The 15,324-nt window shown below is 38.7% G+C and overlaps 1 protein-coding gene and 1 pseudogene across 5 annotated transcripts in view; one reads left to right on the top strand and one right to left on the bottom strand.

Moving 5' to 3' along the window:
* The window catches only part of LOC147825265 (uncharacterized), a 43,542-nt gene extending 28,218 nt beyond the window's left edge, over positions 1 to 15,324 (bottom strand). Inside the window, exons 1-2 of one of the 5 annotated variants that reach the window (XR_015440845.1) lie at positions 14,522 to 15,324; positions 11,953 to 12,056 (exon numbers count right to left, since the gene is read on the bottom strand). Coding sequence is in view for 1 of the 5 variants with exons in the window: in XM_087186298.1 (XP_087042424.1) it covers positions 11,953 to 12,056; positions 14,522 to 14,648 (231 nt within the window). In the remaining 4 variants the exon portion in view is untranslated. The remainder of the gene's footprint in view (positions 1 to 11,952; positions 12,057 to 14,521) is intronic. The other 4 variants (XR_015440844.1, XR_015440843.1, XR_015440846.1 and 1 more) reach the window with 4 other exon arrangements.
* LOC101697014 (lymphoid-specific helicase pseudogene) lies at positions 5,971 to 8,425 on the top strand (annotated as a pseudogene).

The following is a 15,324-nucleotide window of genomic DNA, read 5'->3' as shown; positions in this document are numbered from 1 at the left end:
TGCACATTCATGTGGACCAAGAGATGAACTGACATGCAGTATTGATTAAAAGCTTGAGTTTTCCAGTTACCCTGAGTTCAAATCACAGAGTTTCATTTACATGTTATAGGTCTTAGATTAGGTATATAAATCTCAGAATAATGGTATTTTTCCTCCTAGTTAAGAGAATTAAATGAACTATTATGCAGCATTTAGCAAAGTTTCTGACATCTAGTAAGTTTTCAGTAAAGTTAGAGATGAAGAAAACCACTACAACAATTATGACAATGTTGACTCATTATGGAGGACTTCCATTGGACATGGTTTTATTGGGAACCATCAAGAAGCAACTGACTCCTTTATATTCAACTTGGTCAGCTTTCATGTGGTTGCCTTTGAGTCAAACAAGATCTCTGATCTAGTCCAATGTGTGAGGTGATGAGAGCTGGTTTCATTCAACACATTATATTATCTCAGCCACATCATCCATTAAGATCCCATGAGGCTGTTTTTCTCAGCAAAGAGACACAAGGAGACAGGCAAATCGAAGTTTGTAGATTTCTATCATATACATTAATCATACTTGTGTCTGCCCATTAGTTTTGAGTAGCCTTTTAATATTTGAGGACATTTCTACAATCTGTCATCCCCCAATACAGAGCTGAATTCCCCACCTCCTACAAGTTGCAGGCATATGATATGGACAGTACCAATGATATGGACTTGCAGGAACTTCAAATTTTTTAAAAAAAATATTAACACGAACAAAAGGTTGTTGGATGAGCTTTCATTCTGTAGGGGGCAGGAGAGGTACCACCCTGTGGGGCAGGAGTTTTGCAAGGTAGGATGTTCCAGGCCAGAAATACCCTTGAGGTACTCACTGCAGTGGTGACAGCAATAAGTTAGGCTATCTACATTTAGTGCAGCAGTGTAGATTTCTCACCAGGGCACTTCTGAGGCATGGTTTTGGCCATTATTCCAGAAAAATTACCCCTCAGTTTGTTTCTTCAATTCTCTTAATGGTAATGTGAACTAAATTGCTAGTTTAAAATGCAACTCTAAGTGGACTTGTTTGTAACTAAGAAGCCTGATCAATACAATTCCTTTGCAACATATTTTTGGCAGAGGCAGCAAGAAGGATATAAGGAAAGTCTATTTTTCTTCCTAATGTATGCTCACAAACAAAAAATTGAGCTAATTTTTAATTCTAAAATTAAAAGAATGCAAGAGTATCTGCTGATTGGATCTGTGCACAGAATTCAAAGATTATATAGAATTGCTAAATTTTGATAGCATTCAATAAGCTGAATTCAGAGCCAGGAGTGTATTTCAGTTATGCAGTGCTTGCCTGGTGCATGAAAGGCCCTGAATCCAATCCCCAGAAGCAACAAAAGACAACTAAAAAAGCTAAATTCTGGAAAGGTATTTCCATCACTGTAGCATCAATACTGTACCTCCACACTACCATATTTCCCCAGGTAAAAGAACAGGGGAAATCCTACTTTAATAGTTCTGAAGAACGACAGACATTATGGAAACATCATGAACATTGTATTGTCAGTAACTTGGGCCAAACAAGAGAATTTCCACACTAATTGCTGTCCCGATACTTATAAATCTAGAGACCTATTGTGGTGCAACTTTGGCAGTGTCACATTCATGGAAGCACAAAACACATCTAAGCTCTAGATGCAGCTCAGAACAGTGAGAAGGTGCAATCCAGCCACTCTCGTTTTCTTCATCCTCTCCCTGTCAGCCTGATGCACAGCCCTCAGTCAGTGCTCAGACACTTTGCAGGATTAATCCATGCCCGAGGTTAACAGGACCAAAAAAGCCCATTAATTTTCATGAAATAACCTCCAAATATTTTATGGAAGACATTTAAAATTATGCAGGATTTTATCTTTAAAAATGAAACTGAAAGTTAGAAAATTGAATTGACTTTGTATTCTTCAAAATTTCAGTTGTTTCTGAACCTATGTGCTAATTCTCATTATGAAGAAAGAATGAATCAATGTTAACTTTTTTCAATGTGAACTTTTAAAACATAATTTTCTAGAAAAAACCATGAGAAAAATACAAATATTCTTTTCACTTTTGACCTTCATAGCATAACACAGATTACTGCTATAGACCAGATCTGAAATGACTCCCAGAGTCCCATGTGTTAAATGCTTGGTCTTCAGCCTGTGGCACCATTGGAAAGTGGTGGCACATTTAAGAAGTGGGGCTCAGTGGAGATCTTTGGAATACTGGGGCTCCCCTCAAAGGGATACAGGGCCCCTAGCTTCTTTTTCTTTCACTTCCTTTCAGAGGTGAGAGGTTTTGCTTGGCCTCAAGTTCCAGCCACAATATACCACCACAGGCTCAAATGACAGGGCCAAGTAGTCAATAGACTTAAATCCCAAAGACTGAGCCCAAATAAATCTTTTCTCTTTATAATTTAATGATCTCCAGTATTTTTACAGTGACAGAAAGCTGACACTGTTATCAGAATGCTGGGGTCATGTCCTGCAGTGATGAATAATGAAACCATAAAAGAAAGAGGTAGGGTATAAGCAAACTTATTTAAAAAGTATCAAGGCAAGAAAGTAAAAGATATAATGGCAAGAAAGAAAAGCTTCTGCTAGCCAGGAGCTAGTCAAATTCTGAATCGGATGCCCATGAAATTTCTTTGTCTAAGGGTTTTTAAGGGGATTAAGAGGGAGTTTGGGCCATTGTGTAACCAATATTATCTCTAACTTATAAGAAACTACATACCATTTAGGGTCTAATGTATGAAGTGTTTGTGCAGTGCCCATGTACCCTTGAGCCAATGGCCTGCCAGATCATGCTCTGAGGAGGTCCTAGATACCTGAAGGATACCTGGAAGATGCTTCTGTAAGATCCCTGGAGGGTGTAACTCAGCAGACTCCATTGTGGACCTGGTGCCTAATAGAATCCTTACTGCCTAACAGAATCCCAACTCCTATCTCACTAATTTCTATTACATTACTCCCTCTGAAGAGGTGACCCTAACTGTTGTTAGAAAAAAGGGATGATGACTACTATAGCTTTAGGCTAGAGGAAACAAAGCCAACAGAAAGATTTAGTAAACAAAACAGGGTATAAAAATATAGAGGAGTAGCAAGAGCATCAACATTGGTATGAAAGATCTTATAAGGATCCAGGCTCACTCCCATAGGGATTTAAAGAGGGAGATTTAACTGGGGTCCCTTAAGAAATTTTTTGAACCTAGACTATGTGACAGACTGTTCTAGGAATGAGCTCAGATTAGAGATGGACCTAAATATTTGAAAGGTGGATTGGTTAAAGAATCAGATATGGGGGGGAGGGCGGTGGAAAGAGTATATCTTTTCCTCTATGAGAAAGGCAGAGTATGGTATGAGTTTTTTGCAGAGGAAATAGAGGCCACTTTTTGTGAGGGAGATGGTGGTGGTTTTGCCCTGTAGTCAGGCAAGCTTAAAAATGGATTGCAAACCTATGTCAGTGGAGGAGATGCTGGGGACCCAGGGTGACCATGGGCCTGTGGAGGAAAAGTCTGGTTCTAGAAAGCCAGTTGTCTATGTATAGAGGGGGTCTTAATGGTGTGATTGTAGGAGCTGTGACACATAGTTTTGGGTGATAAGAGTGAAAAGAGAAAATCTGGAGATAAGGTAATGTCCTGTCTCTTTGAGTACAAGGACCAAACATTGTGGGAGATAATCTCAGCTATTATTATTGGTGTCATTTAGTGTTAACAGGGATTCTGTCTATGTTTCTGTTTTTTAAAAAGTGAACAGGCCATTTATTGGTATCAGGAAAGTGTTCCTTTAAATGGGGGAACCCTAAACACCAAAGTCTCACTCACTTTACGGAAACTTGAGCCCAAACTCTCCACAGGTTGCTCATGATCAGAAGCAAATATTCGAGTTAGATGAACTGGAGAAATTAGTCCTGCTGCAAAACGGTAAAGGAACAGGAGAGCAATGTTCCTGCTTTTACGCTGCAACATCTTCTGGTACCAGAGGACACCAGACAATCTCCAGGGTAGAACAAAACAGCTTCCCACTACTGTCTGAAGGCACCATCATTTAATTACTAGTAGTCAGTTCTAAGAAAATTTCCTGGAGAACAGGAGTGACCCTCCCCACCTCGGCTCTGTGACCTGCAGTCGAGAAGCCAAGTTCCTGAGAATCTGCAACTGGGGGACGCTTGTCGAGAGCACCCTCAGATGGCCAGCGTCAGGCCTGTTTTCTGGCCGGAAGACGCAGCTGGTGTGACAGCGAGACCAGCTAGGCATCCAGATCAAAGTCATCGCGCTCCTCATTGTACTCCAGGACGTGTCGCTTGATCTTGGACGAGTCGACCCAGGTGACAAAGTCTTCCATACGTGTGTAGTCCTCACGCCGCTGCAGCCTGTAGCGTCACAGCATGCTCAGTTCGTAAAGGTTGTGGTCGGTGACTTCCCAGTTCAAGAAGTCCATCTGCTTCAGCAGCTTCTGCTGGTGGAACTTCAGCTTCTGCACCATGATGACAGCCGCCAAGGAAGTGCAACCCAAAGCTCCTATCTCTGTTTTTTATATCATTATGGTGTTTGTTTTTCCAACAAAAGGAGGAATGAGAGAAGTCGAGGTACTCATAGGATTTATCATTCTGGTTTTCGGGAGGGGAGGGTTCCCCAGTGAAGTTTCCTATCTTTTTATTAGAGTCCCATACATACTGGAAGGAGACATTACAGCGGGAGAGTCCAAGGAACCCCAGTATAAGTCCTGTGTCATTAAGGTTAGAGAAGCAATAAGAAGCACAGTCAGGGCCAGGATTTAGCTCAGTGGTGCGGCCACCTGCCTCACAAATGCAAGATCCTGAATTCAATCCCTGGGAAAAAGAAGAAAAAGAAGGAGGAGGGGGAGGAGGAAGAGGAGGATGAAGAGGAAGAGGAAGAAGCATAGTCAGGCAAGAGAGAAGAATTGGGACCTGGGGAGGAGTCACTGACAATTTGAGAATCAGTGTTATAGTCTCTTAGCCACCTTCGAGCAACAAAAAAGTTCAGAAGGAACAACCTAGGCTTAAACAAACCAAGAAGAGCAAAAACTTAAAAGAAACAAGTATATATATTCATATATATACCTATATATAAGTTGATATAGATATAGTTATAGATTTTTTTTTTTTTGTACTGGGGATCAAACTTGGGACCTTGTGCTTGCGAGGCAGGCAGCTGAACCACTGAGCTAAATCCCCAGGCCTATTTTTTTTAAAAAAAAACAAACCTCACCTTCTATAAACTTTTCTCAACATACTTGAACCTCTAAGTTTTGCCACTATCTTTTCTTTTTTAAAAAAAAAAAAACCTTCGTAGGGCAAAATCTTATTCTGTAAAATCCTCTCATAGCAAAACTGGATCTTTTATTTATAACTTTTTTTGGTTGTAGCTTTTTAAAATATATTTTTCTCCACCTTATCATTTTGCTTTGTTTTGTTTGATAAAAAGGCTAGTAGCCTCTTGGATTTTATTTTATTTATTTTTTGTGGTAATTTGTCATCGCAATAATAGAAAATTAATAAAAGTTATGCAGAGATGGAGGAAAGGCTAAAAAGGAAATAATAAATTTCTAAAATAACATTTACAGGTTACTGGATAAAAATATAAATGTGCATATTAAACAGAAAGACATGCAAGATGACACCTAAAATCCAAATTTTAAAACTATTACTAGACTGTACAACTTATATGTAATATAATTTTATCCATATTATTAAACATTATTATTATGGTATACAACAACTGATGAAATTAGCCTATAGATTTGAGAAAAACAAGGGAATCTTTCTTTGCACTCAGGAGGTATAAATGCTAACTTTTTTTCATAAGTAAAAGTCAGATTTCTCAAGAAATAGCATTTTTGGATTTGGTTAGAAAGCTGGCTGCCGGTCTCTGTGTAGGTAATTATCATGCAGCCTTGCAGATTCCAAGAGGAGTCAACCAGGTTCCTGGGTCCCTAGCTGCAGAAATGGTTGGACAATCGGAGACTGCCATGATTACCCCAGCCATGCTAGAGGAGGAAGAGCAGCTTGAGGCTGCAGGACTTGAAATAGAGCAGAAGATGCTAGAAAAGGCTTGCCTATCTTGGGACCGAGAATCCACGGAAATTAGGTATTGAAGACTTCAACATTTGCTTGAAAAGAGCAATATCTACTCCAAATTTTTATTGACTAAAATGGAGCAGCAGCAATTAGAACAGAAGAAGAAAGAGAGATTGGAGAGATAAAAGGAATCTCTAACAGTTGCAAAGGGTAAAACTTCAGTTGATGCAAGTGAAGAGAATCTAGTCATGAAAAAGAAAAGAGGAAGAGAAGATGAATCATACAATATTTCAGAGGTCATGTCAAAAGAGGAAATTTTATCTGTGGCTAAAAAAATAAAAAGGAGAATGAGGATAAAATTTCCTCCTCTACTAATATCTGTGTAGAAGATCTTCAGAAAAATAAAGACTCAAATATCATAATTAAAGATAGATTGGCTCAAACTGTTAGGCAGAATTCTAAGTTCTTTTTTGACCCAGTTAGGAAATGTAATGGACAGCCAGTACCCTTTCAGCAACCAAAGCTTTTCACAGGAAGATTGATGTGGTGGTACCAAGTAGAAGGCATGGAATGGCTGAGGATGCTCTGGGAAAATGGAATTAATGGCATATTAGCAGATGAAATGGGGTTGGGCAAGACTGTTCAGTGCATTGCTACAATTACATTGATGATTCAGAGAGGAGTACCTGGACCTTTTCTTGTCTGTGGCCCTTTGTCTACACTTCCTAACTGGATTGCTGAGTTCAGAAGATTTACACCAGATATACCTACTATGTTACATCATGGAAGCCAGCAGGAACATTGAAAATTGGTAAAGAGCATTCACAAACAGACCAAGACACTGCAGATTCATCCTGTGGTGATCACATCATTTGAAATAGCCATGAGAGGCTGAAATGCATTACAGCATTGCTTTTGGAAGTACTTAATTGTAGATGAAGGACACAGGATTAAGAATAAGAAGTGCCATCTAATCAGGGAGTTAAAGTGGTTCAATGATGATAACAAACTTCTTTTGACTGGTACTCCTTTGTAAAACAATTTATCAGAACTTTGGTCATTGCTAAATTTTTTGTTGCCAGATGTATTTGATGACTTGAAAAGCTTTGAATCTTGGTTTGACGTTACTAGACTTTCCAAAACTGCTGAAGATATTATAGCTAAAGAAAGAGAACAGAATGTATTACATATGCTGCACCAGATTCTAACACCTTTCTTACTGAGAAGACTAAAATCTGACTGACATTGCTCTTGAAGTTCCTCCTAAATGAGAAGTAGTTGTTTATGCACCACTTTCAAAGAAACAGGAGGTTTTCTATACAGCCACTGTGAATCATATAATTGCCAACATGTTTGGATCGAGTGAGAAGGAAACAGTTGGGCTAAGTCCTAATGGACAACCAAAATGCCAAACTAGAAAATCAATAAATTACAGTAAAATAGATGGTTTTCCTAATGAGTTGGAAAAAATGATCAGTCAAATACAGCCAGAAGTAGACAGAGAAAGGCCTGTTGTGGAAGTGAATATCCCTATGGAATCTGAAATAGATTTGAAGCTACAGAACATAATGATGCTACTTCATAAGTGCTGTAATCATGCATATCTTATTGAATACCCTATGGACCCTGTTACACAAGAGTTTAAGATTGATGAAGAATTGGTTACAAATTCTGGAAAATTCTTAATTTTGGATCGAATGCTGCCAGAAGTAAAAAACAGAGGTCACGGGTGTTACATTTTTCACAGATGACACGGATGTTGGACATTTTGATGGATTATTGCCATCTTAGAAATTTCAACTTTAGTAGGCTTGATGGATCCATGTCTTATTCAGAGAGAGAAAAAAATATGCATGACTTCAACACAGATCCAGATGTGTTTATCTTCTTAGTGAGTACATGAGCTGGTGGCCTTGGTATTAATTTGAATGCAACAGATACAGTTTTTATTTATGATAGTGATTGGAATGCTCAGTTTGATCTTCAAGCCCAGGAGAGATGCCATAGAATTGGTCAGACAAAGCCAGTTGTTGTTTATTAGCTTGTTACAGCAAATACCATTGATCAGAAAATTGTGGAAAGAGCAGCTGCTAAAAGAAAACTGGAAAAGTTGATCATCCACAAAAATCATTTCAAAGGTGGTCAATCTGGATTAAATCAATCTAAGAATTTTTTAGATCCTAAAGAATTAATGGAATTACTAAAATCTAGAGATTATGAAAGAGAAATAAAAGAATCGAGGGAGAAAATCATCAGTGATAAAGATCTAGAGTTATTGTTAGATTGAAGTGATCTTATTGATCAAATGAAAGCCTCAGGACCAATTAAGGAGAAGATGGGGATATTCAAGATACTAGAAAATCCTGAATGCTTGTTTTAAATTGGAGCTGAAGAATAACTTAAGTTACTGTTTATATCTGATGATTTACTTATATTGGTTTTGAAATCTAGATTGTCCACTTGACTTTTTAAACTAAATCAGTTTACATAATGTAAGTAGCACCCATGTATACTTAATAAATTATAATTTCCTGAGCCTTATTAAGAACAAAGTTTATCTTAAGTTTAAATTTTCAGTTAAATTTTGAGGCTAGGTAGTACTCTTGGGTATGGTCTGATATATACTTAAGCATTGCCAGATTTATACAGTCTTCCTGGGGAAGTTTAGTAAATGCTTTTTTAGCCCCTTTCTTTTAGCAGTGCAGTTCAAGGGGGTTTGATACTTCAGTTATGGAGTAGACTTTCAATGGGGGCTTATTGGAGTTATGCTTTCTATTGTTGAAATAAGAAATTGTTTGATTTTAGAGTCTTTAAGAGAGTTCTCCAATAAAATTTCATTATAAGATCACCTCATGAAAGTATTTTGTGAGGAAAATAATAGTTCAGGTGAAATAACTGCAAGAGACTTGACTGGTATTGGGATTCAGTGTTACTGTGCCAACTTGGTTTCATTTGCTAGTACTATAGGCATATGTCATACAAAGATTGAGTTAACACAGAGAAGGCTGTGGAAGAAGCTGTAGGATCTTGACAAACCAGAAATTGTATGTGGTAGTAATATGCAGTATAAGAATATGACAAAAAAGGAGAAACCCTGGAAATTATTATAAGAGGAGGGTGAATACAGTGAGGCAGAAAAAAACAAGACCTAGGAATAATGCAAAACCTGTAATCAAGGAACATAAAGCCAAAAGGGGAACAGTTTAGGCCCTGAATAAAAGGACATTAGGCTATGAAGAACACAGATCTAGAATACACTCTGGGAAGGGGGAAATGATTCCTGAACCATAGATTTCTAAATAGGTTACTGGGAAATGTTATTTTTTATATTCATAAGCAGATCAGACGATAGTGTTTTAGGATAGTAAAACTAAGGCTCAAAAGAAAAACTATTTTGAGAGAACAATTAAAGAAAAGAACAAAACATAGAATAGGTTTTTCATTTTGTTTTATTAAATCAGACTGTTCAGCAGTCACATAAGCATGCTGATTAGGATTGCCCGAAACTTGGTCATGGCATCAGTGAGTTGCTTAGTAGTTAAACAAACTTTTCAGTCTTGTTTTCTTACATTGCTCTGAATGACTTGTCATAGCTTCATCTCTGTCCTTATATCTCTAATACATCTTACCTTGCTCCTTGTTTCACTGAGAAAATAGGAACAACCAGAAAAGAACTTCTAAAAGTTGTCATCACTGTATCTATAATCCTACCTATCTGTTCTTGTTTATCTTTCATTTCTTCCAATATTTTTGTCCTAGTCAAAGCCCACTGAAAGTCCTTTGTTTATTGCAAGATTACTTGCAACCATTGCCTATATTCATTTTTTTAATTTGCCTTCTTGCATTTTTTCCCCTGAACTCATTCCAGTTGGATTTTTGTCCCTAACCTTCCAGTAGAATTGTTGTTTTTAATGTCTACCTCTGAAATTGTATTACCTGAGCTGTCAACATTTCATATTGTTACTGACTCTCCTCCACCAAAGAATTTTAGTGGGCTTTTAGTAAACACATTCTCTCATACTTCCTTCCTCTTGCTCTGATTCCCAGTTTTCTTTGCTGTTTCTTGCACATCTTGGCCTCTAAACATTAGAATGTCCCAAGCAGGGGTTCCTACTTCGTTGATGGTTTTTACTTCATAACCCAAGACAACCCCAATCTGAATTTATTATCTTCTATAGCCCAAATTTGCTCCTTTTGTATTTTCCTTATTCCATTAAATGCTAACTCTTTATTCTTTCAGTTGTTTATACCAAGAATTTTGGAGTCATGGTCTACTCTTCCTTTTTCTTCATACTCATATCGGAGTATATGTATACTTTTTAAATATGTCCAGAATTCTGCCATGTCTCACTACTTTAATGTGTATTAATGTTTCTGTATCTTTTAGTGCAGGTGTGTAATAATTTTTTATTGGATCAACAGTTATTGTCATTTTGACCATATAAACACCCTCCCAAAAAAGAAATAGCATTTTCATCATTGTTTACTGTATTGTAGAATTCCCTGTACATTTTTGCTTACTTATGTTTTTAGATAATACACTGCAGCATTACATTACAATGTATTTTTATTGGTAGACGCTAGGCAAAATTCACCCTTCCCTTAATCAATGTCTCATGGATTTCAATATGTCACTAGTATGCTTTGTTTTTGGTCCAGAGTGAGTTTACAGAAGTTTATATTTTAATTAGAACTCACTGACCAATAGACCTAAAAGCGACCTTGAGTAGCATCCTTAGACCAAGTGGAAAGTAGCAGAAGAGCAACCCTGTAATTAACCCTGTAACTGTAGTTTAAGAACTACCTCAATGTACAAGAAATGTTTTAAGCATGTCAATTAGACAAAAATATCAATTTAAATTAGAATCTAAAAGTAATTTATCAATCAGCCAAGATATGCCCCAATGGGCTCTTGTTAACTCTTTGAAGGTCATCAGAAAGAAAGGCTTCTCTCCCCTGGAATCCCTGGAAAGGAATTACCAATTTTATTACCTATTAGGACCCAGTGCAGGCTGTATGTCATTCTAGAGCCATTTTTTTTCATCTGATACAGTATCTAGCTTTGTAAATTGTCCTCATGGAACCTCAAAATTTACGTTTTTATATAAAAGCACCAGTTTATCTGATATTTAGGAGGCTAGAAGAGCAACTTAGTGGGTGGGAGTGGTCGAAGAGTTTGAGTGACAGAAGAATGTGACTTAGGAAGGAGACAAAGGATTATGGGCTAGACCCTTAGAACTCAGAAGTACAGTAACCAGGGCCAAAAATTTAGAGTGCAGAAAAGATTATGTGACACAGTCATTTTATCTTTTTTGTTGTACAAACATAAAATATAAACTTAGCAGATGTATGAAAATTGTCTTGAGCGCAGCAGAGCCCACAATGTCCTGTCCCATGACCAAGTTATCTTTGTATGGTTGTCTTTGAAATGGTGGATGCCCAAATGATCTTTAACTAACTGACCAATGCCCAAAAGAGTGTAACCAGACAATTAAGATGAGACAAAATATGGGGTCTTTTTTACCTCTTGGTTCAGCTTGTCAAGAAAGGGAGCCATGCTAGAGAAAGGATATTCATTTCCTCTAATTCCTGCAGCAAGTTTAAGAAGCAGTATGTCCAAGGACCCTGGATGTGAAGAGCCAAGAGCACCAAGGGCAGAGATTGTTCCCTTGCCAGCAGAAAGATCAAATTGAAAAGGAAAACGGAGGCAAAACTGGGTTGATATTTCCTCCACTAGTATTAGAGTGGGATCACCTCAGCCCACATCAGTGAAACCTTTCCCCCAAGACCTCAAGATCGGCAATCATGACAATCACTTTTAATTGGTCAATGGGGGTCCTGATATTGGTTTGAGCAGAAAGCTGTAAAGTGAAAGCAAAAAGTGTAGGAAGCATAGACTTTACCTACCTCCTTTTGGAATCCTGGATGAGTTTCCAAATACCTTATCAGAATGCTGGGGTCAGGTTCCATGGTGATAGGTAGGGTATCAGAGGAAGTAGGGTACCTCCTCCCTATGAACAGAGGTGGCAGGGTATAAGCAAATTTATTTAAAAGGTATAAAGGCAAGAAAGGAAAGCTCCTGCTGGGGATTTAGCTCAGTGGTTCTGCCCCCTGCCTCACAAGCACAAGGTCCTGAGTTCGATCCCCAGTACAGAAAAAAAAAAAAGGAAAGCTCCAGCTAGCCAGGAGGGGGTTCTTGTAGGATGCCCATAAAGGCTCTTTGTGTAAGGGTTTTAAGGGGATTAAAGGGGAGCTTGGGCCATTGTGTATGCAATATAATCTCTACCCTATAGGAGACCACATACTTTTTAGGGTCTAATCTATGAAATGTTTATACAGTCCCCATGCAGGGCCCATGCACCCTTGAGCCAATGGCCTACCCAATCATGTTCTTTGAAGGTCCCAGACAACCAAAGGACACCTCACAGAAGTTTTTTACAAGATCTCTAGAGGGTCATGACTCAGCAGATTCCATTTTGGGCTTCCTTACTCCATTTTGGGCCTGCTTCATCTACTACTCTGCTTTCCTTTCAAGAATCTACCCACAGGGTTTTTGTCCTCTCTTCCTCTCCTCTTTCCTACTACCTGGAGTTCTGTAGCTCCCTGTCCAATGTACTAATACTGTACCATGAACGTCTACCAATTAGTTTCACAGAGATTCACCTATGCACACCTTCAGAATCCCTTTGGGTCTACCTCAAATTTAACACATTAAACTTCTCAGGACATTTAAAGTTTATAATTTTGGTCAGAACTTTAGTTCCAAGACAAATATGTGTTTTTAAGAGCAAATAATATGAGTCTTAGTAAATTTTTTAAATCACATGGTATAATCAATGTCTTTCTTTTGAGTCTCAACAACAGAATGATCAGTGTTAGAACTCTCTTTAGTGTGAATATGAACACAGTCGTCAGTCTATAAATTAAGCAAATACTGTTGCCTATTTATATTCATACAGTTTTTTATGTATTTAGGCATACTTAGTAGTTTTTAATTTTAAATTCTGAAAACTTATTCTAAGAATGAAATATTTTCTGGCTGTGAGGATTCCAAACCATTACCAGAAAGTGAATTGAGCAATAGTTTTCACTTTGTAATTTCAAACTATGACTTTTTAATAAATTATCATCTAAAACACTTATTGGATAGCTTATTCTTGAAATGTGTGCAAAATAAACAATAACTTATTTTCTTTCCACTTTGCTGTTTTAAATAAATTTTTATTGCGTTAAGGATGTAACTTCAGGGTATAATGTAGTTTGCCAAATTCTGTAATCCTTTTTTTAAAAAATATCATACAGGGTGTGGTGCCTTCAGGGAACTTTTTAAAAGTTGCAGTTTATGGTGTGTTTTTTCCCTTCACTCTTTATAAATGGTAAAATAATCTAATCTCTGCAGGGGCATTCTGGTTCTTATTATAGGCTCTTGGGTTTTTCCACTACTAAAAGTCAGATTATTTCCTGTACTCAGTTTTACTTATTTTCTAGCCTGAAGTGTTTATATTCTTGACATCAAAAGCTCATTATTAGAAATGAATTCTTGATAAGCACTACTTTAATCTTCTTTTCTTTTTTTTTTTTTTTGGCTTAAAAATGTGAAATTAATTTAGAAAGAATAATACAAATAAGGCATCAAAATGAAGTTATATAGCCAATGGATGGTGATTGAAATTCAGTGAATTCATTCTATTCTGGCTACTTTAAAAAAAAAAATTAATCCCTGGTTATTGAAATGCACCTAACAAAATAAAGGTTTAAAACTTTTTTCTGTGATTAAATAAAGGCAAGCCTTGATTCCACAACAAATTGTTCTTCATAAAAAAATTGTTCTTGTTAAAAATTCTCCATAAATCTGAATAATACTGTAGAAATATCTTTTTCCAATTGTTAGAAAAACTTCTAATCATGGAGAAACACCATATTCAGAACATAGGGGATCATTAAGATTAAACGATCCGAATTCTGTCCCTATTACTTGACATTTAATGACAGTTCACTCACAAAGTTGTTGGACTAAAAACGCATGTTATAAATGCCCACCAAAAAACCTATCATCTCCCCAGTCATGCTCATACATTAGTAAAAGCAGAAGAATCTGAGGTGTGTGTGTGTGTGTGTGTGTGTGTGTGTGTGTGTGTGTGTGTGTGTGTAAGAGAATACGAGCAGAAGTTAAAATATTATATAAGGGCTGGGGATTTAGCTCAGTGGTTCCAGCTCCTGCCTCGCAAGCGTAAGGTCCGAGTTCAATCCCTGGTACCAAAAAAATATATATATACATATATATGTATGTATGTATGTATATATTATATAAGGGGCTGCGCAGCGGCGCTGGGACCCGGCGGCCGTAACCTCACGGCTCCCCGAGGCCGAGCGCAGCAGCCACAGACAAAGGAGCATGTCGGGCCGAGGAGCACTGGCCCCGCGACCGCCTGGAGGCCCCGCAAGCCGCCCGGCCCGCCTCGCCCCGCGCACCTACCTACAAGCCGAGGCCGCCACTCCCCGCACGGCCTACAGGCCCACCCGCAGCATGGAGACATCTGGGCGGGCCCCCGGCTGGGCTGGGCGTCGCTGCCACTCCTTCTGGGGCTCACGCTGCATGCCATGCTGGGAGGAGGAGGAGGAGGAGGACAAGGCGGCGACAGGTCGCGGCGCTGCCCCCGGGCTGCAAGCACAATGGGCCTCCCCAGGGAGCAGCAGGGCGGAGCCCCCCCCCCCAGGGCAAGGTGGTGTGCAGCAGCCTGGAGCTCGCATAGGTCCTGTCCCCTGAGACGCTACCCAACCACACAGTAACCCTCCGATTTGGTTTGCAACCAAAATTGTGGAAAGAATTAAGTCCCTGAACCAATGTACTACTGTAATTATCAAGTTATCAAAACCTTAGCTTTCCCACAGCAGATGGAAGCGGTGGTAGTAGCGCTTGAGCTCGTCCAGCACCCTCTGTCTCAGTGACTTCTTTGCTGCCACTGGGGCCGCTGGGCTCTACACCCTCCTCCAGCTTTTTGTTCTTTTTTTGTTTGGTTTTTTTTTTTTGGTACCGGGGATCGAACCCAGGTTCTTCCACTTGCGAGGCAGGCTGCGGAACCACTGAGCTAAATCCCCAGACCCAATGTAAGATTGATTTGAATATGGATCTCAGTCACACACACTGAAAATGCTCTTAACCAGTGTATTTCTTTTTTGTTGTTGTTGGTACTGGGGATCGAACTCGGGTCCTTGTGCTTGTGCAGCAGGTGGTGAAACCACTGAGCTAAATCCCCAGCCCCAGCTTTTTGTTCTTGA

Source organism: Heterocephalus glaber, unplaced genomic scaffold (genome assembly GCF_053883595.1).
Source record: "Heterocephalus glaber isolate CG9 unplaced genomic scaffold, H.glaber_assembly_v1.0 deba00001504, whole genome shotgun sequence".
Lineage (NCBI taxonomy): Eukaryota > Metazoa > Chordata > Mammalia > Rodentia > Bathyergidae > Heterocephalus > Heterocephalus glaber.
This window is presented reverse-complemented; position numbering and strand designations above follow the sequence as displayed.